The sequence below is a fragment of the Helianthus annuus genome, chromosome 2 (genome assembly GCF_002127325.2).
Source record: "Helianthus annuus cultivar XRQ/B chromosome 2, HanXRQr2.0-SUNRISE, whole genome shotgun sequence".
Lineage (NCBI taxonomy): Eukaryota > Viridiplantae > Streptophyta > Magnoliopsida > Asterales > Asteraceae > Helianthus > Helianthus annuus.
Window position 1 is genome coordinate 102358628 of NC_035434.2, and position 27386 is coordinate 102386013.

Here is a 27386-nt window from a genome sequence, read left to right on the forward strand (position 1 = left end):
GCCTCTAGTCTCTCGTTCAACCAAGTCTCAAGTTTCACGAGTCTCAAGAGTCAAGAATCAAGTATCAAGAATCTAGTATTAAAAATCAAGTTTCAAGAATCTAGTATTAAGAATCAAGTTTCATAGAATTAAGTATCAAGAATCATTAAGAATCCAGTATCATAGTATTAAGATTCACAAAGTATCAAAAGAGTCAAGTTTCACATAGTATAAGGACTAAGATTGACAAAAGCTAAAAGTCTAGGGACGCAGGGCGTTACAGTCTCCCCTCCTTTAGGAGATTTCATCCCCGAAATCTAAGAAGAAGACTGCTCGAAGAGCTGCGGATACTTGGCCTTCATCTTACTTTCAAGTTCCCAAGTGAATTCAACGCCACGCTTTCCTTCCCATCGAATCTTGACTATGGAAATTTTGATGTGCCTCAATCGCTTGACATCTCGATCCATGATTTTGACCGGTTTCTCCACGAAGTGTAAAGCTTCATTTATTTGCAAGTCTTCGAGGGGAACCTGCAATTCCTCGTTGGTTAGGCATTTACGAAGATTAGATACGTGGAACACTGGATGTACGTTGTTTAGTTCTTGTGGCAGGTCGAGTCTGTACGCTACCTTGCCAATCCTTTTGAGTATCGTGAAAGGACCCACATAGCGAGGAGCGAGCTTTCCCTTTTTACCAAAACGAACTACTCCCTTCCAGGGAGATACCTTGAGTAGAACCCGATCTCCAACATCAAATTCCAGAGGCTTGCGCCTTTTGTCAGCATAGCTCTTTTATCTGCTCCTAGCCTTGATCAAATTATCACGGATCTGAAGAATCTTATCCGTTGTCTCTTGAATGATTTCAGGGCCAAAGTTGCTTGCCACCAACCTCATGCCAGCTGAGAGGAAATCGGCACTTGCGACCATAAAAAGCTTTGAAAGGAGCCATCTGAATACTGGAATGATAGCTCTTGTTTTACGAGAACTCAATCAATGGTAAATGTACATCCCAGTTTGTTGGTGCACTGCATCTGCTGATTACGTCTTGTATCGAGTCATAGTCTTAGATTGTTAGATCTGGGCACGAAATACGAGAAAATGTGGAATTGTATAGATTTGGTTTGTTAAGGTTGCTTTGATGGCCCATTAGGTTTTAGGGTCGCTCGAACGGATATGTCTGGTCCGCTCGAATGTTATATCCTGGATCGCTCGAATGGCAACCAGCTTAAACCGCTCGAGTAACAATCTAGCTGGACCGCTCATGTATCAGCTACTTGGACCGCTTATTGGGCCTGTCCAATAAGCGGTTCCAGAACTCTATATATACCGTAGGAGCGATCTCATTTGTAACAGTTTTTCGAATCTCGTACCGAAGTGCTGCCGGATCGAGAACTGATTGTAATTACTGTCAAATCAATACAGAAAGAGTTTAAAGTAAATCGCAAGCTATTCCTACGTTGATTACTTGGTTTCCGCACCTGTAATTGACGAAAACGCCTCTGATTGACTCGTTTGGGTCAGAATCCGATCCTACACAGTTACCACCGAATTCGATGACACAAGAACGGAGCATGTCCTCTAGGGTTTGAATAGTACGTTCGGTCTGTCCATCCGTTTGAGGATGAAAGGCCGTACTAAGATTCAAATGAGAACCCATAGCGGATTGAAACGTTTGCCACAGATGGGAAGTGAAACGACCATCTCAGTCAGAGATTATGTCAAAAGGTATGCCATGACGGCATATAATCTCATCGGTATAGATTCGAGCAAGTTTCTCCACTTTATAGTCTTCGCGAATAGGAAGAAAGTGGGCTGATTTAGTCAAACGGTCAATGATCACCCAAATACTATCATGACCAGAAGGTGTGCGAGGTAGCTTAGTTATAAAGTCCATAATGATGCTATCCCATTTCCAAACAGGGATCTCGGGTTGTTCTAGAAGACCTAAAGGACGTTGATGTTCATCCTTTACCTTCGTGCAAGTAAGGCATTTCAAGACGTAAGCAGCAATGTCCTTCTTCATACCTGGCCACCAATAAGTCATACGCAAGTCATGGTACATCTTATCAGCACCTGGATGAATAGAGTATCAGGATTTGTGAGCCTCGTTCATAATGAGCTCACAAAGATTATTGCAATCCGGCACCCAGATGCGATTAAGATACTATCGAAGTCCGTCAGACTTAGTCTCGAGTTGATCCACAGTAGCACCTCGTATTTCAATAAATAGACTACCTTCATTAGCTGACGAATACTGAGCTTCACGGATACAAGTATGAAGATCACTAGAGATAGGATAACAACGAATAGTATTAACATGAGCCTTACGACTGAGAGCGTCGGCCACGACATTCGCCTTTCCAGGATGATAGCGAATTTCGCAGTCATGGTCGTTAAGCAATTCCACCCAACGTCTCTGTCGCATGTTCAGTTCCTTTTGGTTAGAGATATGTTGAAGGCTTTTATGGTCAGTGAAAACCACACACTTAGTTCCATATAGGTAGTGTCACTAGATCTTTAACGCAAACACAACTGCACTTAGCTCCAGATCGTGAGTAGTATAGTTTTTCTCATGTATTTTGAGTTAATGGGAGGCATAAGCAATAACCTTGTCCCGCTGCATGAGCACACAGCTCAAGCCACGGTTCGAGGCATCACAGTATACCACGAAGTCGTCATTCCCATCAGGGAGAGTAAGTATAGGAGCGTTACACAAAAGGGTCTTAAGAGACTGAAAAGATTCCTCTTGCTCGGGACCCCAAGCAAAAGGTTTCTCTTTTTGAGTCAAAGAAGTTAGAGGAACGACGATCTTAGAAAAGTCCGAGATGAATCGGCGGTAATAACCCGCCAATCCTAGGAAGGAACGAATCTCAGATGCAGACTTAGACTTACTCCAATTCTTCACGGCCTCGATTTTAGAAGGGTCAACACGAATACCTTGTTTACTGACAACATGCCCCAGAAATTGTACTTCATCAATCCAAAACTCACACTTAGAGAATTTATCGCATAAGCGTTCACCACGTAGGAGCTCAAGCATCAAACGTAAATGACGAGCATTATCAGCTCTAGTTTTCGAGTAAATGAGAATATCATCAATAAAGACTATCACAAAGCGATCAAGGGAGGGTTCACATACATGATTCATAAGATCCATGAACACAGCGGGTGCGTTGGTCAAGCCAAAAGGCATGACGACGAACTCGTAGTGTCCATAACGAGTGCGAAACGCGGTTTTAGGTACATTATTTTTGAGAACACAGAGCTGATAATAACCAGATCGAAGGTCGATTTTCGAGAAACAGGATGCGCCTTGTAGTTGGTCAAATAGATCGTCGATACGAGGGAGATGATAACGATTCTTAACGGTAAGCTTATTAAGTTCACGGTAGTCGATACACATACGAAATGAACTATCTTTCTTCTTGACGAATAGCACGCGAGCACCCCACAGAAAGGAACTCGGGCGAATGAATCCTTTGTCGAGCAGTTCTTGCAGTTGACTAGATAGCTCTTGCATCTCAGAAGGTGTAAGTCGGTAAGGAGCCTTTGCGACAGGGGTCGCACCAGGTATGAGGTCAATACGAAAGTCGACAAATCTAGGACGAGGAAGACCAGGAAGATCTTCAGGAAAGATGTTAGGGAAATCACACACTACTGGAACATCGCTTATGTTCATTCCCTTGCCCTTTTGTTCCACCATGTGGGCCAAGAAGGCAAAGTTCTGTTTACGTAAACATCAACTTCAGTCCTCTAGAAGGTCGGTCCCCATAGACGTGTAAAATATCACCGGACGGAAGAGGAAGACGAACGAACATCTCGTGACAAGCGATCCTGACATGATTCTTACGCAACCAATCCATGTCGATTATGACATCAAAACAACCCTATTGCATGGGTATTAGATCAATAGTAAACACGTGGTCGTTAAGAGTCAAGGAACAACCACTGAGAATAGAATCAACTAGAATCGATTTACCTCGCCACCGAAAATGAGTTAGTTAGCTTAGAGCGTGCACAGTTTAACAAAGATTCAAAATCTACTGATACAAAGCTTCTGTCGGCACCAGTATCAAAAAGTATCAAAACGTAAAGGTTATTGACGAGAAACGTACCATTAACAACGTCATTGTCATTACGAGACTAATTAACATTAAGGTTAAACGCTCATCCACGAGCGGCTGGCTGTTGGTCCTGGTTTAGCTGAGGACACTGGTTACGAAGATGAGCAGTATCTCCACACTTGTAATATGCACAAACAACGTTGACTGGCCTAGGATTCGGCTGAGGAGATGGGAGTGCTGGTAGAGCTGCTTGAACTAGTGCTTGTTGAGCTGGTTGGTTTGGGTTAACTTGACGACAGTAGGTGTCGTGTGACCATATCGATTCCAGTTGGTGCACAAACGACAAGCAGAAGTAGCAGGATGATGAAAGTTGCAAGTTGCACACTTGAGATGAGGCCCAGTGTACTTCCTTTCGATTTCAAGAGCAGTAGGGTTTGGAACAGTAGCAGCAGGAGCAGGCTTAACAGCTGGGTTTGCAGCAGGGACAATTGGATTGCACCCTGAACCCTGAGACTTTCTCCTCTTGTTCTTGCTGCCACTTGGCTGCTGAGTAACCTGGTTTGCTGACTCAGAGGGAGCAGGAGTAGCAAACTATTTGTCATGGATGCGGTTGTTGTTTAAGCTTGCGGCTAGACGATAAACTTCTTCAATAGTCTCCAGTTGAGCTGCTTCAATCGAATCACGCATTGCTGGAGGTAACCCATTGATGTACTAGGTTATCATGCGCTTCGGCGTTGAAACCAAGTGAGGAACGATTAAGCTGAGCTGCTTGAAACGGGTAGTATAAGCCAGATTGTCATCACCAATCTGCTTCAAAAGCTAGAACTCTTCTTCCAGCTTCAGTTGTTCATGGGGAGGACAGAATTCAAGCATAGCATCAATTCTCGCACCTCAGACCATGGAAGAACATAGGCTTCTTCGTTCGAATGGATATTTCTCTCATTTGACCACCATTCCAGAGCTCTGCCTTGAAACATTCCGTTGCACTCCTAGTCTTTAAATGCTCTGGGCACTCGCTGTTAATGAAGGTAACCTCGATGCTATCGAACCACTCAAGCATAGCGGTCACCCCATCACTGCCCGTGAAAGGCTTAGGTTTGCAAGAAACGGAATGTTTGTAGCTGAACTTTGTAGGCTTTAGCTTCTCGCCCTTAGATTCCACAGAGGATGGTGGAGTGTTTGATCCTTGGATCTCAGAGACGATCTTTGGCACGACGCGAGCGATCTGGTCGGCCATGAAGGACATCATCTTTTTCTGAGACTTCTCCCTGGATCTCTTGAGAGTGTCGGATAGCTTACGGGAAGACATCTAAAGATCCGACAAAAGGATCGTATAAGTCTAGTTCACAAAGTCTCACAGTATATAGATTCACACACGATAGCAAAAGACTCAAGTTTCAACAAGTTTCATGTAGATTCCAATAGATTCAACATCCGCAATCCCACGACTTTCGCATGGCACGTTGTACGAAGGTTTGGAAACGTGTCGGAAACACTTATATATAGGAAGTACCAGCGGCATATCCACCATGTTTCGGGCACATCACCTTCGCCTCGTACTCGGTGTCATGTTACGTGTCGCATTTTGCCAAACATAACAATACACTCATCACCATCACATACACATAGATTAACCAAATAGTTTCACATAGATTAGCGTTCAACATCCTCACCACAATCCACAACACAATGAATTCCCACATGGCACGTGTTACGAAAGTTAGGCAACATGGTAGAAGCACTTATATATAGGAAGTACCAGCGGCGTATCCACCATGGTTCGATCATGCCACGTCCGTCTCGTCATCGTTGTCATGTTTCACCAACCATAACATTAGACTCCATAACTCTCACAAAACTTTCATATAGGTTAACCAAGTATATTCGACAACTCCACCATGAGTCCGCGAAACTACGAACTTCACTTAGCACGTGGTACGAAAGTTCTGTAACATGCTAGAAACACTTATATATAGGAAGTACCAGCAGTGTATCTATCATTTTTCGGACATGCCACATTTGTCTCGTCTTCGGTGCTAGGCTACATTTCATATTCTGCCACTCAAACCACACATACGCACTAGAGTACACATAGATTACACATAGATTGCACAAGTAGTTTCTCATAGCTTAGAGTTCAATATTCTCATCACCGGTCTGCAAAACACTAAGTTTCGCATGGCACATGGTAAGACAGTTGGTAACATGTCGGAAACACTTATATATAGGAAGTACCAGCGGCGTATCCACCATGCTTCGTCCATGTTACTTCTGTCTCGTCTTTCAGTGCCATGTTACGTTTAATGTCTTGCTACCCACAATAGCATATAGATTACCCAAATAGTTTCTCATAGATTAATCAAGATTCCCACATAGATTAATACGATGAATAAAGCTTCGTAAATTTAGTTTGATCCTGAGAGATTATGATTAGTGTTTTAGATTGCGGACATACGTGCGATTTGTGTAAAAAGTCTCAAAATAAACGAAGAATCAAGTTTAAAACCACACATAAAAATCGAGATAACATAAAAGATAGGCTCATAAAACATAGGATTGTTCTGGGTAAGGAACGGTGACTAACCAAAGTGATTCGAACCCCTTTCGAATTGAGGCAACGTGTTTTCTAAGTATCCAAGTGAATATTTTGTCAGCCTTAGAGAAGGCATGTAAGTTTAACAGGGAATGTGCTGCTAGGAAGCAGATGCGGTAGAATGCATAAGTCTTAAACAATAGATAAGAGTCAAGATTCCTAGAACTATAGACGAGGGCAAGTATTCCTACTTTTCCTAATTCCCTATAGTTATGGCTCTAATACCAATCTATCACAACCTAACTGATGGCGGAAACATTGGGGTGCGGCACTAAGCCTCCAAATTGCTCAAAAGTTTCCCTAACACTACTTGTTGCAATATAAATTACATTCAATTCAAAGCATTGTCTAAGCATCAAGTTTCACAACCATAGAATATCAAATACAATCATCCCAAATATTGTTCAAAAGATTCTAGTTTAGCTATGATGTGTTTCTAAGCAGCATCCTAGCAAGTTTCTTTGAATCATGCATCCTATCAGCCTGCAACATGTATTAAAATAGAGTCAATACGATAATGTACTGGCGAGTATAAAAGTTTGAGTACATTGAGTAGTAGTTTATAAAGACTCATATCCGTCATGTAAACATATAAAATAGTTTCAACCATGCTAGTTTATGCAGTCCAAGTGATAGCCCAAGTGTCCCAATGCATTTACCACTTTCCCAAGAATCAAGGAAAGCAAATAAAATCCTCCTAACAATACCCCCCAGAATAATGGGGAGGTGCATTCTCCTATAGCGCTACTATTGTTAAGTCGGAACTACACACAAGGATTAAACGTTCACATAGCATAAAGAATCAAGAATCAAGAATCCAAAAGTATCAAGATTCACATTTCCAGAGGATAGAGTTAGATTTCAAATAGTTTCGAGTTTCACAGAATACATGTTGCATCCCAAAAGTTTAAAACGTAAAGGGATCGAGTATACTCACAGTGGGTGCTAAGTATCGACACCTACTACTTGGATTAAAGGGAGCTCTAAGATTAGCCTGATTATAGTTTAAAAGTTACGCGTTGAACAAAATAATAAGAATCGTGCAAAGTGTCGGATCAGCCACCTGATCGGATGGCCATTCGGACGGATGGTCATCCAGTCGGATGACTCGTTAGATTCAAATGGACCACCATCCGATCGGATGGTCATCCGGACGGATGGCCATTCGATCGAATGGTCATTCGATCCAAAAGTGAGTTTCCAAAATGTTTATCTTTTGAAGTTTTTATTGTAGCATGATACCAAGTCGTTCGATCGGATGGTCAACCGATCGGATGAACGTTCGGTCGAATGACTCTTCGAATGTAAGTTTCAAAGTTTGAAGTTCTGATAAAAATAGTTTAAGTGTTTGAAGTTTACTGAGATAGTCCACTTGGTCGGACGGTCATTCGATCGGACGGCCATCCGATCGGATGGTCGTTCGTCCTTGGTGTTCTCGTCTCTTTCAAACGTTGTAAAATTTCTAAGTTTGAGTTTAACTGAGACGATTACGGTAACGTATTGAGACGACGGGAACCCACCAAGGTTCAGCTTGACTGATCGGATGGGATCCACCCCGTTCGATCGGACAGTTGTTCTTGGCTGAGTTTCATGTCTGACCCGTAATCCGATCATCTTCTCCGGCGATGATCCATTTCCAAGCCAACTCCAGACTATACACTAAGTCTACAGCCCATTTAGATCCGGATTTCCCCATTTCAAGTAGAAAGTTTAAGGAAGTTTGATGGTAAACGTAAAATCGACTGAAAAACTTAGATTTAGTAAAGATTCGTTGCAAAAACCCATGAAATTCCTTAGATCTGAGCTAAAGCTTGACAAAAATGACTTCACATAGTTGGTTGTGCAAACCGCCATGATGACGTCAACTTCAAGAGCTCGAATCTTAGTGATTTCATGGTGAAAAGTGTGACTTCGAGGGAGATTCGTGTGAGGAATTGTGTAATGATCAAGTTTGTACAAGAATCTAAGAGAAAACTTACAAGAATCAGCCTAGAATCGAAGAAAAGTGCCTAAGAATGGAGTGCGTGCGTCTGGATCGGAGGGGACTGTCACATCATTGAAGAATGATGTGATAGGTCCTATTTATAGTGTCACGGTGTGAGTAAGGCTGTGTAAGGAGCTGGATCGGATGGTTGTTCGATCGAATGGCCCTCCGATTGGATGGTCATCCAATCGGATGTCCATTCGGACAGTCCAATCCGTTTTGCAACCTTTCCATCTTTGGTTCGTTTTGCGAGCTAGATTAAGCGTTGCGTTGCGTATTATTGTGTAGTATTATTACATAACAAGAGCATGTTATTAACATAAAAGTTTCCAGGTTTTCAAGTTTACATAAGTGTCAAGCCTCTAGTCTCTCGTTCAACCAAGTCTCAAGTTTCACGAGTCTCAAGAGTCAAGAATCAAGTATCAAGAGTCAAGCATCAAGTATCAAGTATCAAGTATCTAGAATTAAGTATCAAGAATCTCGTCTCAAGAATCAAGTATCATGAATCTTCTATTAAGAATCAAGTTTCAAGAATCTAGTATTAAGAAGCAAGTTTCATAGAATTAAGTATCAAGAATCATTAAGAATCCAATATCATAGTATTAAGATTCACAAAGTATCAAAAGAGTCAAGTTTCACATAGTATAAGGACTAGGATTGACAAAAGCTAAAAGTCTAGGGACGCGGGGCGTTACATGAACCAGGTTCTCGCAGGATCTATACACTGAACGAGACATTAAATTTACCCAACCACCATTCTAATCTCCCTTTCAGGTTAATTAACATGCTTTATATAGACCGTAAAGAAATGAACATGTTGAGTATACGAACATATGAAGAATGTTTGAATAAATTCGCCTTCAATATAAAAAAACTAATTATTAAAGTCATTAATACATACCCAATTAAAAAATTAGCCAAAGATTGGAAATCAGAAAAGAAAATACATAAAAGATATGTCTTCACCAAGTGATGTAAGAGTTTAGCCAAGCATGACCTTTGTTTAACAAAGACTCTTACTATCAATCTTGGATCCCGAGACTACACGCACACTCTAATAGATGAAAAATGGATGATGGAGGTGGATGATGGTGTTGTAGTGGTGGTGGAGTGGTGGCAAATGAGAGAGAAGTGGTTTGCCAAGGGATGGTTTGGAATGAAACCAAGCACCCCTATTTATAGCTGAAAACAGAACGTCCACCACGGCCCGTCCCGCCTTGCAAGGCCCCGTGGCCATCAGTCTCTCTCTTCCACATTAACTGCAGTGTCATACTTGTACTAACACGGCCCCGTGTGTCAATGGCACGGCCCGTGGCCAATGTATTTGTTGTACTTCTTCAGATTCTGGAAATCCTAGAGTTGACTACGCCCCCATGTTGGTTTAGCACGTCCCTGTGTTGAGCTTTGAATTTGTCTTTTGTTGTTGTCTTTTTCTACTGCAGCGAATTCCCACTGGGCATAACTGTAACAACTCTCACTAAAATAATTATTTAGTATGTTAATTGTCCAATAGGAAACCCTAATTAAGAAACCCAAGTAATCCTGCATAAACCCTAAAGTTTTCAGAACAATCAGAATCAGGATTAGGGCCCCTAAAACTCAAGGGGGGTAAACCCTAGCTTACGATTATCCACATAACTGTAGAAATCGAATTTATCATTTTTGTCAACTCAGCTAAGCTAGTTAGGGACGTGGCTACCCTATGGTGTAGGGTGACCCCTCGCGTCACGCGACGCCCCCACGAAGACCCCTCGCGTCACGCGAGGGGGTCAAATTTTCCGTATAAATAGAGGGCTTTGGGACTTGCATTTTGGCGTTGGAACGACATTGAAATTCAATTCGTGCACTGAAATATCGACTGTTTACTTCAAAACACACACAAATCACGAAATGCTGCCGCAATAACAGGGTAATAACTAGATCGCTATTACGATTCAATGTCCGATCGATTAAAACTATCCAACAGATGTTTAAGTGCTGCTCAATTTAGGGTTATACTTTGTCATTCGTCGTGATTCCCACAGAATGTTTGAGTGTAGCCTGAACTCGGGCTATACTCTGTCATTCGTTGTGAATCCGCTGGATGTTTAAGTATCGCACTTTGTCATTCGTTATGAGGGTTTAATCTCGTGAGTTATCGTAAATGCTGTATTAGTTACTAACCTAGTTTTCGTGTGCATTGTTATTTGAATTTAGGTTAATAAGGCTATAATCAGTAGGCTAAACGCTGCCCATCTAAACTTGCAATGTGAGTCATTCTCTTTTTATCAACTGTTTTACAATACCTCAAAACATTTTCAAATGTTATAATTACAGGAAGTAAGTCGTGGTAATCTTAATCAATGGCTAGTGGGGTATTGTGCACATTACTAATTTCTCACGGGTTAGGCTAATAAGCCCTAACATAGGTTAGGCTAATAAGCCCTAACAGTGATATATCATCACTAATTGGGTAACAGGACTCAATAGTGGTATGACCATCGTCACCAGGAGGTGACACGGCGCCATATAACAATAAGATAGAAACCATTGTAATCGCTCTTATGCTGTAATTTATAACTAGGTGTCATTTTCTCAAAATGAATGATTCACTCAGTATTTCCCCGCTGACAAAATATTTTTAAAACATGTTTCAGGCGACCTGCTATAAATCAAGGAAAACCTGCTACGGAGCACTAATCAGCTTGAAGAGGTGGCTCGGTTAAAATAAATAAACATGTTTTTAAATAAAATCAGGAAATGTTCTAATAAAATTCCTCTATTGTAAATTACGGGGTTTATCCCAAATTATGAAATAAAATAATCGGGCATTTCATGTGTTAAAATATCCTGTTTAAAATCTTCCGCTGTCGCATAAATTAAATACCACGGGTTCCTGTCCCGCGACTCTTGACCGGGTCAAACTGGTGCTGGGGCCGTGACAGGAAAAGGTGGTATCAGAGCCACTGATTTAAGCTAATTAAGTATTCAGCAAAATACTTAATTTTACTGATTGCCATTTTGTGATTATATGTTTTATTATTTGAATATTTGTTTACAGTATGGGTAAACAAAGACTTTCGGACATCTATCGCCAATTAGATAGTACACCAAAAGATAAAGGATCATCATCCTCAAAACACTCCATATATACAGGGGAAGGAATATTTGTCCGTAAAGCACAGTTTGAAAAGCCACTTTCTCCTAATAAAAGAAGTTTGATTATTAGGAAAAGTCAGGAGAAAGGAAAGAAATCACAACCAAAGGAAGCGAAGGTTAATCAGGAAACCCAGAAAATAGGCAATAATCCACCGTGGGAAGATAAATTAGATGAAAAATGGGCAGATCTTTATATATTAGCCACGGTAGCAGTAAATACCAACCTTTAAAACTATCAGTACCTTGAATCAGTATTAGCACCTATATATATATACCTACCAACCAGAAGCTCTAAAAGAAAAGTTTACCCAGTAAATAAATAAGTTACAATAAACCCTAGTATGTTTTAATTTTCAGTTGTCCTTTGTATTAAATTAATCACACGGTATGCAATAACACTTAAATGTTTATTGTGAAATTTTGTTATAAAATTTTGACTTAGCATTTTGTGTGCATTTTGCATATATGCTAAACAGCATGAATGAGTTATCTGAAGCCCTTCAGAATCTCAATCTCTATCCTATACCAATAGAAGTTTCCAATGATTTTACTGGTTACATTGCTGATGTGGAGGAACCTATGGAATTTCAAGCTCCACCTCTGGAGAAATCAAAGCCTAAGTAAAGAAGAAGATATGTAGGATGGATGAAAGTACGCAGGAGGAAACCAGCAACTAGGAAAATTCCCAAAATAGAAAATCCTATGGATAAAGGAAAAGGGATCGAGATCGGAGAGAGTTCTAGGCCAGCAGGGATAGAAATCGGGAAAAATTCTAGGCAAATGGGAATAGAAATCGGGGAAAGTTCTAAGCAAACTGAAGAACTTCCATTTCAAGAGGAATTAGATCATCTACTGGCAAGTTGTGATATCATTAGACCTATCACCTACAATCTCTACCTTTATCCTGCTGAAACCCAACTTCCAATAAATTTGGAACCAGCTATTCCAGACCCACTAATCCACACCCAGCCTTTAGGAGAAATGGACGAGTGGTGGACTAACGACTGGCAGTTTCAAAACCTTCTTAATAACCCTTATACCTTTTTCCCTCAGTTCGACCCAGAACCTATACCAAACCCACCGATGAGTAATGAAAACTTAGCTGAACTCCGCCATTTTGGTGAGGAGTTGATAGGTACAGGGAATAGGATCCGGGAAATGGGAGAACAAATCTCCTGGAAGTACGACGAGAGGGAACGTCGTTACTAAATTGCCAGCTAACAGGGATAGCATGAGGAGGTGTGGTAATAATATACAATAATAATAACAATCTTGTAAAATAGAAATAAAACGTTGTAAAATAACAGTGTGTACGGATGCCTAATATAATCTATAAAAATGGAAGTCGAGAAATTGACAATTTTGGCTATACGTGTGTTGTAAAAAATTTGTGTGCTTATGTGCAATTGTTTTGTTATATTTAATTATCAATTATTTGACACTAATAATTTACACCTATAATAATTACCAGATGGAAAATGCTGGTAATAAACCAGTTAATGAAGTGAATCAATCTGAGAAAAATCAGGAAAATTAATTCATGACCAGGCAAGATATCGAGAATATCGTTGCTCAAGGGATAGCCAATGCTATTCCAGCAATCTTGGCTGCTGCTCAGAAACCTGTTGGACCTCAACAAATTATTCCTAGTAAACGTACTCAAGAAGATAACTGCAGTAATAGCATAAACGGAGGCGGCAACCATACTAATCACGATAATGATACACAACAGCCCCCACTCCTTAAGAAAATGAAAGCTGCAACACCTGGTTGCACTTACAAAGAATTTCTTGCTTGTAAACCAGCAGAATTTGCAGGCAATGAAGGAGCGACTGCGGCACTACGTTGGTTGGAGAAAACCGAAGCAGTACTTATGATAAGTAAATGTGCTGAAGAAGACAAGGTTATGTATACATCACATCTTTTCAAAGAAGGAGCGTTAGAATGGTGGAAAACGGTACTTCAAGCCAAAGGAAGAAATATGGCCTATGCCATGACCTGGGAAGAATTTAAGCAGCTAATGGAAAGAAAATTCTGTCCCGAATATGAAAAGGAACAAATGTCAAACAAATTCCTGAACCATCAGATGATAGTTGTAGACTGTCGAGGATATACTTCGACATTCTTCGAATATGCGAGAGTGGTACCAACCCTGGCTTCGCCAGAACCGGTGCTTATTTCCCGTTATATTTGGGGATTGATTGGCGAAATCCGTAATATCATTAAAGCTGCGAGACCTCGCACTATTGACGATGCGGTAGAATTAGCTAACACCATAACTGACGAACTGGTACGCACAAGTGAAGAAAATCGGAAGAAAGAAGTAGCCCAAAAGATTACCCAAGGATTCCGTATGGGTAACCGTAACAATTTCAAAAGAAAGGGGACTGGGCAATCTTCCGCTGGACCATTTTGCAATTCTTGCAAAAAGAGGCATTTTGGAAGATGCAAGGGATATTGCAATTTTTGCAAAATTCTAGGGCATCAAGAGGAAGACTGCAGAAAGAAGAAATTCACAGTAAGCTACAACTGTGGAGAAGCTGGACATATTAGGCTAGACTGCCCTAAATTGGTCAAACCAACAGACAACAAAGCCAAGACGACCGACGGAACTACTAAGAAGAATGTCAGAGCATTCCAGCTGACCACTCAAGAAGCAGAACTCATTCCAGATGTGATAGCTGGTACATTCCTAGTTCACAACGTGTATGCAAAAGTATTATTTGACTCTGGTGCAAACCAAAGTTATATAAATACTTTATTCTGTCAAGCTCTTAATTTACCCTTAACCAACCTTAGGCAGATTTTTACAGTCGAAACAGCAGATGGTAATTCGGTTAACATAGATAAGGTTTTGCAAAATGTGATGATAGAACTCTTAGGCCATAAATTTTCTGCAAACCTATTACCTATGAAGTTAGCCGGATTCGATGTGGTGTTAGGAATGGATTGGTTAGTAGCCAACCATGTTAGAATTCCCTGTGATAAAAATTCCGTAGAAATCCATACACCTACAGGAGAAGTAATTTCAATCACAGTAGATAAACCTCGAAAGCCACTGAAATTCATTTCAGTAATAAAATTGGCTAGTTATTCAAGAAAACAAGAAGTAGTGTATATGATTTCAGTGATCATTAACACGAAAAGTGAGGAACTTAAGGACATCCCAGTAGTCTCAGAATACCCTGATATATTCCCTGAAGAATTACCTAGATTACCACCTGATAGGGAAGTAGAGTTTAGGATTCATCTAATTCCTGGAACTACATCAATAGCCAAAGCATCTTACCGGCTAGCACCCACTTAAATGCTAGAATTAAAGAAGCAGTTAGATGAATTACTAAGCAAAGGATTTATACAACCTAGTACATCCCTTGGGGAGCACCAGTGTTATTTGTGAAAAAGAAAGATGGGTCGATGAGAATGTGTATTGATTATAGGGAATTAAATAAGGTTACAATCAAGAATCGATACCCATTACCTAGGATTTACGATCTTTTTTACCAACTCCAGGGAGCTAGGTATTTTTCTAAAATAGACTTACGCTCTGGATATCATCAGCTGAAAGTACAAGAAGAAGACATACCTAAAACTGCTTTCAGAACTAGATATGGTCATTACGAGTTTACAGTCATGCCCTTCGGACTAACAAATGCTCCTGCAGCATTTATGGACATGATGAATAGGATCTGTAAACCATACCTGGATAAATTCGTAATTGTCTTCATTGACGATATACTTATTTATTCTAAAAGTCAGGAAGAGCATTGTAAGCACCTGCATGCACTCTTAACTTTGTTAAGAAAGGAGAAGCTTTACGCCAAATTCTCGAAGTGTGAATTCTGGCTGCAAGAAGTGCAATTTTTAGGATACATGGTGAACCATGAAGGTATTCACGTAGATCCTGCTAAAATAAAAGCAATCACCAAATGGAAGGTCCCACAATCAGCTATGGAAGTTAGAAGTTTTCTAGGGTTAGCTGGATATTATAGGCGATTCATTAAGGATTTTTCTAAGATAGCCATGCCATTAACTAAGTTAACCTGTAAAGCAGTTAAGTTTGAATGGGGATCGAAGCAAGAAGAGGCTTTTAAAATTTTAAAGCAAAAGTTAACAAATGCTCCAATTCTTGCCTTACCGGAAGGAACAGAAGATTTTGAAGTTTACTGTGATGCTTCAAAGTTAGGATTAGGATGTGTACTAATGCAGCGCAAGAAGGTAATTGCGTATGCCTCAAGGCAATTGAAAAAGCATGAAGAAAATTATACAACTCATGACTTAGAACTAGGAGCCATAATTTTTGCCCTTAAGATTTGGAGGCAATATCTGTATGGAAGTAAGTTTACTGTCTATACGGATCATAAAAGTTTAAGGTACATATTTGGGCAAAAAGAATTAAACATGAGACAAAGGAGATGGATGGAAATCCTAAGTGACTATGACTGTGATATTCAATATCATGAAAGAAAAGCAAATGTAGTCGCAGATGCTCTCAGTCGTAAGTATCATGAAAAGTTAAAGCGAGTTCGTGCTCTTAGATTAAATCTGCAGTTAGATTTAATGGAACAATTAAAGAAAGTTCAAGAAACAGCAATCGAAGACGATGCTGAAGGAATGAAAGGACGAATAAAAGAGTTAGAACAAGGAAATGCTGGAATTTGGAGATTCCATAAGAAAAGAATTTGGGTACCTAAGCAAGGAGAATTAAGAAATAAGATTTTAGAAGAAGCCCATAAATCTAGGTATACCATGCATCCAGGTAACAATAAAATGTACTAAGATTTAAGAAATAATTTCTGGTGGATAGGAATGAAAAAGGATATAGCTGAATATGTTTCTAAATGTCTTACTTGTTCACAAGTAAAGGTAGAACACCAGAAACCATCAGGTCTACTACAACAACTGGAAATACTTGTATGGAAATGGGAACTTATAACAATGGATTTTGTTACTAAATTACCCAAAACCAGAAAAGGTAATGATGCGATTTGGGTAATTGTGGATCGATTAACCAAATCAACTCATTTTCTACCCATGAAAGAAACCCTTAGTATGGAGAGGTTAGCCATGTTGTACGTAGACGAAGTAGTATCCTTACATGGAGTTCCGCTCTCCATTGTATCGGATAGAGATAGTCGTTTCACTTCCCATTTCTGGACTAGTTTTCAAGAAGCAATGGGAACCCGACTGAATTTAAGTACTGCATATCATCCACAAACAGACGGACAAAGTGAAAGGACGATACAAACCCTGGAAGACATGCTCCGGGCATGTGTGATAGATTTTGGTGGAAACTGGGACAATCACCTACCTTTAATTGAATTCTCCTATAACAATAGTTATCATTCCAGGATTGAAGCTGCCCCATTTGAAGCACTATATGGGCGAAAGTGCAGAACTCCAGTATGTTGGGCAGAAATAGGAGAAAGTCAATTATCAGGTCCTGAAATTGTGCAAGAGACTACCGACAAGATCACTCAAATCATGGAAAGACTGAAGACTACTCGAGATCGTCAAAAGAGTTATGCCGATAATCGACGTAAGCCACTAGAATTTCAAGTTGGAGACAAAGTACTCTTGAAAGTTTCTCCTTGGAAAGGAGTGGTACGATTCGGTAAGAAAGGAAAGCTGAGTACAAGGTACGTAGGACCATTTCACGTAATCCAACGAATTGGACCGGTTGCTTATCGCTTACAACTACCAGAAGAGTTGGCTGGAGTACATGATGTATTTCAGGTATCCAATCTCAAGAAATGTCTATCAGACAAATCCCTAGTAGTACCTCTTCAAGACATAGAGGTAAATGAAAGGCTGAAATTTGTGGAGAAACCACTGCAGATAAAGGATAGAAAAGTCAAGTTTCTCAAGCACAAACGACTAGTGCTAGTCAAAGTCAAGTGGGATTCAAAGAGAGGACCGGAGTACACTTGGGAGCTAGAATCGGAAATGAAACGAAAATATCCTCATCTATTCCAGTAAATCTCGAGGACGAGATTTTTATTAAGGTGGGGAGGATGTAACAACTCTCACTAAAATAATTATTTAGTATGTTAATTGTCCAATAGGAAACCCTAATTAAGAAACCCAAGTAATCCTGCATAAACCCTAAAATTTTCAGAACAATCAGAATCAGGATCAGGGCCCTTAAAACTCAAGGGGGATAAACCCTAGCTTACGATTATCCACATAACCTGCTGTAGAAATCGAATTTATCATTTTCGTCAACTCAGCTAAGCTAGTTAGGGACGTGGCTACCCTATGGTGTAGGGTGACCCCTCGCGTCACGCGACGCCCCCACGTAGACCCCTCGCGTCACGCGAAGGGGTCAAATTTTCAGTATAAATAGAGGGCTTTGGGACTTGCATTTTGGCGTTGGAACGACATCGAAATTCAATTCGTGCACTGAAATATCGACTGTTTACTTCAGAACACACACAAATCACGAAACGCTGCCGCGATAACAGGGTAATAACTAGATCGCTATTACGATTCAATGTCCGATCGATTGAAACTATCTAACGGATGTTTAAGTGCTGCTCAATTTAGGGTTATACTTTGTCATTCGTCGTGATTCCCACAGAATGTTTGAGTGTAGCCTGAACTCGGGCTATACTCTGTCTTTCATTGTGAATCCGCTAGATGTTTAAGTATCACACTTTGTCATTCGTTGGTTTAATCTCGTGAGTTATCGTAAATGCTGTATTAGTTACTAACCTAGTTTTCGTGTGCATTGTTATTTGAATTTAGGTTAATAAGGCTATAATCAGTAGGCTAAACGCTGCCCATCTAAACTTGCAATGTGAGTCATTCTCTTTTTATCAACTGTTTTACAATACCTGAAAAACATTTTCAAATGTTATAATTACAGGGAGTAAGCCGTGGTAATCTTAATCAATGGCTAGTGGGGTATTATGCACATTACTAATTTCTCACGGGTTAGGCTAATAAGCCCTAACACAGGTTAGGCTAATAAGCCCTAACAGTGATATATCATCACTAATTGGGTGACAGGACTCAATAGTGGTATGACCATCGTCACCAGAAGGTGACACGGCGCCATATAACAATAAGATAGAAACCATTGTAATCGCTCTTATGCTGTAATTTATAACTAGGTGTCATTTTTTCAAAATGAATGATTCACTCAGTATTTCCCCGCTGACAAAATATTTTTAAAACATGTTTCAGGCGACCTGCTGTAAATCAAGGAAAACGTGCTACGGAGCACTAATCAGCTTGAAGAGGTGGCTCAGTTAAAATAAATAAACATGTTTTAAATAAAATCGGGAAATGTTCTAATAAAATTCCTCTATTGTAAATTACGGGGTTTTTCCCAAATTATGAAATAAATTAATCGGGCATTTCATGTTTTAAAAGATCCTGTTTAAAATCTTCCGCTGTCGCATAAATTAAATACCACGGGTTCCTATCCCGCGGCTCTTGACCGGGTCAAACCGGGGTTGGGGCCGTGACAATGACCCAATGCCAGAGCTTCTGATTTTGTTATTTCTTGGGTTTGCATGTGGATGGGGCTCGGCAAGTTGCGTCAATCCTTCTTCATTGCATTTTAAGTTGGTTTTTCCTGTCTTTTTGCTTCTTTTGTTCATTTAAGCTCTTTTAACCCTTTTTTTTATTAAAAAGGAACAGAAACACAAGCTTTTTCCAACATTAGTACTAAAAAGGGTTGATTTTACGTCGTATTTGATATAATTTATATGTTGTATTTTAAGCACATCAAATACCCCCACACTTGAATCTTTGCTTGTACTCAAGCAAAACTCTTTATTGTGGCTTACATACCCAAATGGAATGGGTAGGAGAGAAAGTTTTGAACTTATCTTTAGAGTGTTGGGATTCCAAGTTCTAATTTATTTTGTTTTTGTTTCATTTACATTCTTATTTGGTCATGACTTATTTACACACAATTTTAAAAAAAAAATTATTTATTTTTGGGCATAGCATGCCTTTATAAAATTATTTTTGATTATATATACGTTTTGCACACCCACAAGTAACACTCAACACTCGGCCGAAAATGTACCAGTGACTCGTACCCGATTTGGAAATTACTCCTTCTATAGGCTTGACAAGTAATCAAACCTCCTCCTTTTTGACGTTTTAATCCTTGTAGGTATCGTGAGGACTTTTAAAGGGTAGGCTATGGCTTGGGTAGGTGTGTTTTATTTGAAAGGGGCTAAAATAGTAAAACGTCGGCTTTTTCTTTTGAAAATTTTATTTTCTTGTGACTTATTTAAGAACTATATATTTATAAGCAATATTGTTTTTGCTTATTTTAAGTAGCTATATAGTTTTTAATTTTTTATTATAGATTAGATAACTAAGTCAGTCATTTTATAATTTTCAAAAATGCCGCATTTACTGAAAATAAAGGGTGTAAAAGTAAAAAGGATGGATTTTTGGGGTGATGGGTGGTTATTTTTGAAGAAATGTTTTGGCGGGTTTAAGAAACGAAAGGTTTTAAGGCTCAAAATGGCTTGTCTAGGGGACTATTTTTGGGAAAAGCAAGGAAAAATAAAGTTTTTGGATGAAAACGGGTTTAGTCCTAAAGCCTCTGTCATTTACTTAATTGGATTAGTGTCGGTAAGGACTTGGAATGCATTGCTTTGGCAAGTTCTATATTTGTAAGAACCAAATGCACTATTCACACAAGAAACGAAAATTTGAGCGATTAGTATAGATGTGTATTTATGCTCAATAAAGGCTCAAAACTTACCTTTTGTCGGAAATGGTTGTAGTGTAAAAACTTATATATAGACGAATCAAATTTTTACAAAGATTTATTAGGTCCATTTTTATAATTTTCTTAATTGGTTCTTTTTATCATGACGTTATTAGGTGTAAATTAATAAAAACATAATTTTTAGAACTTAGTTACCTAACTAAACTAAGATAAATAAAAGAAAGAAAATAAAAATTCTGAAAAAGTTTAGGGTGTTTAGCGGTTCCAAAACGAGTTTTGTGCAAGTCTTGTTTTAGGACAAATGATTGAAGGTTTTAATCCCCCCCCCTCCCCACACTTAAATTACACATTGCCCTCAACGTGTCCCAAAAAAGATTTATTTTGGTTTAATGCGTAAAAAGTGCAGAAAATAACAAAATTTTACAGTTACTGGGCACTGGACACGGGGGCGTGTTGGATGAACAGGGCCCGAGGCCAAAGTGCCAGTAACTGGTTTTCAGAAAACTTACAGTGAAGTGAGCACGGGGTCGTGCCTGGTGAGCATGGCCTGTGTCACTTCTAGGAGAAAAACTTTTTGACATCAGTGGACTGGGCACGGGGGCGTGTTGGGTGAACACGGCCCCATGCTGTTTGTCTTTTCAGTTAAAAATGTTGGTTTTTGACTCCTGGTTTCCGGGCTTAGAGACCACTATTCTTAGTGTGTCCAAGCCTCCCATGGTACCTGCGTTCTACAATACTACCACAACACAACATAATACAACAAAACCATCGTAAAACCTAGATTACCAACGTTTAAGTTTAACTATCACCACATCATCAAAAGAGAAACTAAAGTGTAGAAAAGAAAAATTGTCTAACTGAGGAAATGTCAAATTTTTCAAAAGGGTGAGAGATTTACCCTGCACGACAACCACATTGCCACTACCACCGCCGCCTAGTTAGAATTCATTTGCTGACCCTCGTCCTCCTCCTCCTCATCTTCGTCTCGAACCACCATATGATCCCGGATGTAGGTGATATTATATTGCATGGAGAGGATGTTGCGTTGCATGCCACCGATCCGGGTGCTTGAGCTTTGGCCTAAGCTATAGGCGTTCCGGGAGACTTGGAGGGTTTCCTGCATAATGTTATACAAATTCACGAGGTTAGGAAAATCACTCCCTCCTTGAGATGAGGACCCCAGGAATTGTCCGGGATGAGGACGGTTCGGGATATCTTCGATTGCCAGTATCATGTCCGGGTCTTTTGGATTCTAAGCACGACCTCTTGCATCCTTGATGCGCATGGTACCGTCGAGGCAATCGATGATGAGATTCATGCTACGGCATACTGCGAGACACCCTTGTTGAACGACGATGGAGTTCGTTGAATGAAATGCTTGAATAACCACGCGATCCATCCCCCATAGAAGATCGGTGTCTGGGGTTGATGAGTTACGAGACAATAGAGGGGTTGGTGAGTTACGACACAATAGAGGCAAGTAAGTTCCCATAAGTTCACCACCCACCACTGTTATCCCTTTGGCACAAAGAACCACTAAGGACTCGATGCATGTAGCGGAAGAGCGAGTCCCTGATTTTAGTGTTCTTTGTGGAGCTTGGGTTGTAGTAGTCATCTGCAATCATTGCCCATGCTTCTTGGCGGAGGTTGTCCGGTAATTCTCTGATAGCTTTCGTAAACTTTGGTTCTGCCGCATCCTCCTCGGTATATAGCTCGATGTTGATACGAATTGGGCGACAGAAATGCTATACCATTCTCCCCCACACCTGAACTCTACTGCATTAGAATAAAACAAATCTGGCTCAATCCTTTTGAACTTTAGTGTGCTTAAGAACTCCATATTGTATTGATGTATGGACCGGAGCCGAGTTTCCAGAAAGATTCGGAGAGGACCAATCATAAGTGCATCGTATCTCTCCCTTTGTCCAACTGTCTCGAGGGTGTCGTAACAAACCTACCTCGGGGGCTCTTCATGTCAGGCTTGCAAGGTTTCGAATCGTGTTTGGTACTCCAAATCAGAGGTTTTGAACCTCAGGAACTTGTGTGGTGACATCCTACAAGAAAGAACCAGTAAAACGGTTGATACATTTCAAAAATATGAAAAAAAAATATGATATCAGAGGGTCTGGAGACGGCCCCGTGTCTGTCTGACATGACCCCGTGTCTGAGGTTTCAGGTCGGGCACGGCCGCGTGCTGAAACAGCACGACCCCGTGTCGGACAGTCTGTTTCTCCAAAAATCAAGGTTTTCGAGCCGGCTTTGAAAAATTCAAAATTTTTGGTTCATTAGTAGTGGTTTACCATGAAAAAAAACCCCAACTATCATTTTTACATAAAACACCCGTTTACCCTTCCGATTTTGAGTTTTTCCGTCAAGAACAAGGGTTTGGTTGAAACAGTGTGAATAATTCGATTTACAAAACAATGTTCATATATTTTACTTTCAAAATTACTAATACTAACTACTACTAACAAGATCTAAACAAAAATTCGAGATTGGCATGGGTCTAGTTCAAGAACCCTAGATTAAACCCGAATTTTTGGTGTTAAACTACATGTAAATCGTTAAACTAACTACCATGATGTTAGAATCATACATTGTAGTCGGATTGGAGTGATCGAACGTTGAAAACCGTCGGAAAATCGATAGGAACCGGTGTCTCCAGAGAAACGGGTCGTGTTGTGTTTGAAAAAATGAAGACTGAGGGTTTTATATCCCAACAGTCAGTCGGCCACGGCCCCGTGCTGATGCAGCACGGCCCCGTGCTGATGCAGCACGGCCCCGTGCCGTGTTGTTATTATTTTTGTGTATCTGGGCGTTTGGGCACGGGGGCGTTTCAGGTGGGCACAGCCCCATGTTCAGACTGCAAGTAACCTTATTTTTTTGTTTGTGCACATGTGTGTGAACGTTTTTCTGTGGTTCCTTTGGTACTTACCTATTTTTCGTCAATTGTTCCTACAATAAGAGTAAAAAGAAAATATATGCAAATAAATAAATAGACATTTGATCGTTTTACCGATCATGTATCTACCTCTTGAAGATCCATTTCAATTTCCTCCTCCTCGATGAAGCCTCGATTTAGTTTAAGCCTTTGTTCGTTTACCTTGAAAGGTACACCATTTGGATGCTTAACTTTTACCGCTCCATGTGGAAAGATTTAGCTGATGGAAAAAGGTCCCGTCCACCTTGACTTAAGCTTACCCGGAAATAATCGAAGCCTTGAATTGAACAATAGCACTTGATGCCCCTCGTGAAATTCTTTAGGTTTGCTTATTTTATCATGTATATTTTTCATGCATTCCTTATAAATTTCGGAGTTAGAATATGCTTGATTTCTCAATTCGTCTAATTCGTTTAATTGATAGAATCGATTTTTACCGGCAAGATCTTGGTCTAGGTTTACGTGTTTTAACGCCCAATAGGCCTTGTGAGCAATTTCTACCGGGAGGTGACAATTTTTCCCATAGACGAGCTTATATGGGGTGGTGCCTATTGGTGTTTTGTAGGCGGTTCGGAAGGCCCATAAAGTGTCATCTAATTTATCCACCCAATCTTTCTTGTTTTGACCATAGGGTTTTTTCTAGAATTCTTTTTAGCCCTCTATTTGTTACTTCGGCTTGACCGTTGGTTTGAGGATGGTAGGCGGTTGAAAGATGGTGATAGACCCCATATTTTTGTTAAAATTTTGTACAATTGATGATTGTAAAAATGGGTACCTCTATCACTAATTAGTGCCTTTGGAGAACCAAAACAAGAAAATAGTCGTTTTAAGAATCTTATCACAACTCTACCGTCGTTGGTTGGAAGAGCTTTGGCCTCGGCCCATTTGGACACGTAATCAACTGCTACAAGAATGTATTTATTACCTTTTGATGGTGGGAAGGTCCCATAAAATCCATAACCCAAGCATCAAAATTTCACAAATAAGAATGCCTTTTTGGGGCATTTCATTTCTTGTTGAGATATTACCTGTTCGTTGGCATGCATCAAAAGTTTAATGAAATGGTATGCATCCTTATAGATGGTTGACCAATAAAATCCTGAAGCGAGTACCTTTCGTGCGGTGCTTGCGACTCCATGATGTCCTCCATACGATCCTTCATGACAATAGCGAAGAATTTTTCTTGCTTCTTGACCATGGACGCATCTTTGAATAAGTTGATCGACACACATTTTAAAAAGATATGGGTCTTCCCAAAAATAGTGTTTTACATTGGCAAAGAATTTTGTTCTTTGTTGATGTGACTAACCTTTGACTAAAATGCCGCTAGCGAGGTAGTTAGCATAGTTGGTGTACCATGGTTCTTCTTGGTATTCAACCATTTCCAAAGATTCGGTGGGGAACTTTTCATTGATGAGCTCTTCTCGAGTCGACTCCAAAGCGGGATCTTCTAAGCATGACAAATGGTCAGCGGCGATATTTTCGGCTCCTTGTTTATCTTTTATTTCAATGTCGAATTCTTGGAAGAGAAGAATCCACCGGATCAAACGTGGTTTGGCATCTTGGTTTTTGAAGAGGTATCGAATGGCGGCATGATCCGTATAGACTAGTGTTTTAGAAAGAACAAGATAGGAACGAAATTTATCAAAAGCAAATACTACGTCTAGTAACTCTTTTTCGGTTGTTGTGTAATTTTCTTGAGCATCATTAAGAGTTTTACTTGCATAGTATATTTGGTGAAAGTGTTTTTGTTTCCGTTGTCCTAGAATGGCTCCAACTGCAAAGTCACTTGCAACGCACATGATTTCAAAAGGTAATTTCCAATCGGGCGCTATCATGATTGGTGCACTGACCAACATTTCTTTTAAGGTTAGAAATGATTTGTTGCATTCCTCGTCAAAGACAAATGGTACGTCTTTTTCAAGTAATTTTGTTAGAGGTCTAGAGATTTTTGAAAAGTCTTTGATAAATCGCCTATAAAATCCAGCATGTCCTAGGAAAGTTCGAATGGCTCGAACGGAGGAAGGTGGAGGTAATCGAGAAATAATGCCTATTTTAGCCCGATCCACTTACATTCCTTCGTTTGAGAATTTATGACCTAGTACTATTCCCTCCGTTACCATGAAATGACATTATTCCCAATTAAGAGCGAGGTTATTTTCCTCACATGGGGATAGCATTCGTTCAAGGTTATCGATGCATTGGTCATATGTATCTCCAAAGATAGAAAAATCATCTATGAAAACTTCCATACTTTTTTTTCTATTATATCGTTGAAGAAGGCCACCTTGCAACGTTGAAATGTAGCGGGGGCATTGCATAGACCAAAAGGCATGCGTCGATAAGCAAAAGTTCCATAGGGACATGTAAAAGTTGTTTTCTCATGGTCCTCCGGTGCTATTGGAATTTGAAAACAAACGGAGAAACCATCGAGAAAACAATAGAAATTTATGACCGGATAATCTTTCTAACATTTGTTCAATGAATGGTAAAGGAAAGTGGTCTTTCCTTGTTGCTTCATTTAACTTACGATAGTTGATACAAACCCTCCATCCGGTGATGGTTCTCGTTGGGATTAGTTCATTTCTATCATTTGTTATTACCGTTATACCTCCTTTCTTCGGAACTACTTGGACGGGACTTAACCACGGACTATCGGAAATGGGATAGATAAGTCTGGCGTCTAGTACTTTGATGACTTTATTTTTAACCACTTCTTGTATGTTTGGACTTACTCTGCGTTGTGGTTATATTATCGTTTTATAGTCATCTTCCATTACAATTTTGTGGGTGCACATGGATGGGTTGATGCCTTTGATATCCATGCACCTCCACGCGATTGAAGTCACAAAATATTCAAAACACGGCTCTAGGTTTTCAAAGAGACGATTCGACAGTGACGGCCATGGGGGAATCTGTTGGTGCATATTTAGTATGTTCGCCACTGTGCGAATAGGCTAGATAGAGCGTGTGTTGAATATTGTATAGAATAGTGTGTATAACGGATAAGGTTTTGTATGGAACAAAGTCCATTCGAACGGATGGAGTCCATCTAGACGAATGGACAACAAGTCCATCCGTTAAACCCATTCGTCCCTAAGGTTCTGTAGCTGTCAAAGTCCATCCGAACGGATGGACATGTACTCATTCGGATGGATGGGGCTATTCCCTATATATAGGGATGAGGGGTTCCTCATTTGGACAAGCTTTGTGTTCCCTGAGGGGAGATGATGTCCAACTGGTTTCACGGGTATGTAACTTCAAACAATCAATAGAAACCAGATTAAATTGACTTGTTCGGTGTTGATTCTACTTCTACTCCTTTCTTATCAATAATATGTCACTAAACCGGTTTTCTTGGGACCAAAACTCCGTCAAACCTGCTGGATCCAGGAATCTCAGGAGCTTACCATGTTCGTCTAAAAATGCGTATTCTAGACCTTTAGGTAGTTCCTTGAGTTCAAGTGGCAATGGGTCTTCGAGAGACTGCTTATTTTCTTCTTTAATAAAATTGATGGCCGAAAAGGTTTGTTCTATAGCGACCTCCTCTTTGACGAACTCTTCTTCTTCCGTATCGGGTGGTTCCGCTTCATCTTTAATTAAGGGGTCGTCATCATGAATTGGATATTTCATTGATTGGTCAAGATTGACGTACCTTTTGTCGACCCCTAATTGAAGTGGTAAGTTGTTTTGCTTCCGTTGGGTCAAGGCTTGATGGGATTTTAGAAATGGTTGTCCCAACACGAGGGGGCATCATCTAAGATGACAAAGTCGGTTGGGACTACCTCTTGGCTTGTTTGAATTAAGAAATTTCTGACCATTCCCGTGGTATTAATCTTTTTGCGATTTGAGAGAAAAATAGGAATTTTAAGAGGAGAAAAATCACTAGTACCTAATTTTTCGAAAATATAGTTTGGTATTATGTTAACACAAAGATCTTTATCAATTAGCACATTACTAACAAAGATGTTTTGAAAAAACATGGTA

The 27386-nt window shown here is 40.0% G+C and overlaps 1 protein-coding gene across 1 annotated transcript; it reads right to left on the reverse strand.

Moving 5' to 3' along the window:
- Positions 1–1680: 1680 nt before the first annotated feature.
- On the reverse strand, positions 1681–27032 carry LOC110893814. The gene is made up of 3 exons (XM_022140949.1): positions 26810–27032; positions 24709–25005; positions 1681–2003 (listed from the first exon to the last, which is right to left on the reverse strand). Exons 1-3 carry the CDS (start codon positions 27030–27032, stop codon positions 1681–1683), a joined length of 843 nt encoding a protein of 280 aa, XP_021996641.1.
- Positions 27033–27386: the final 354 nt, after the last annotated feature.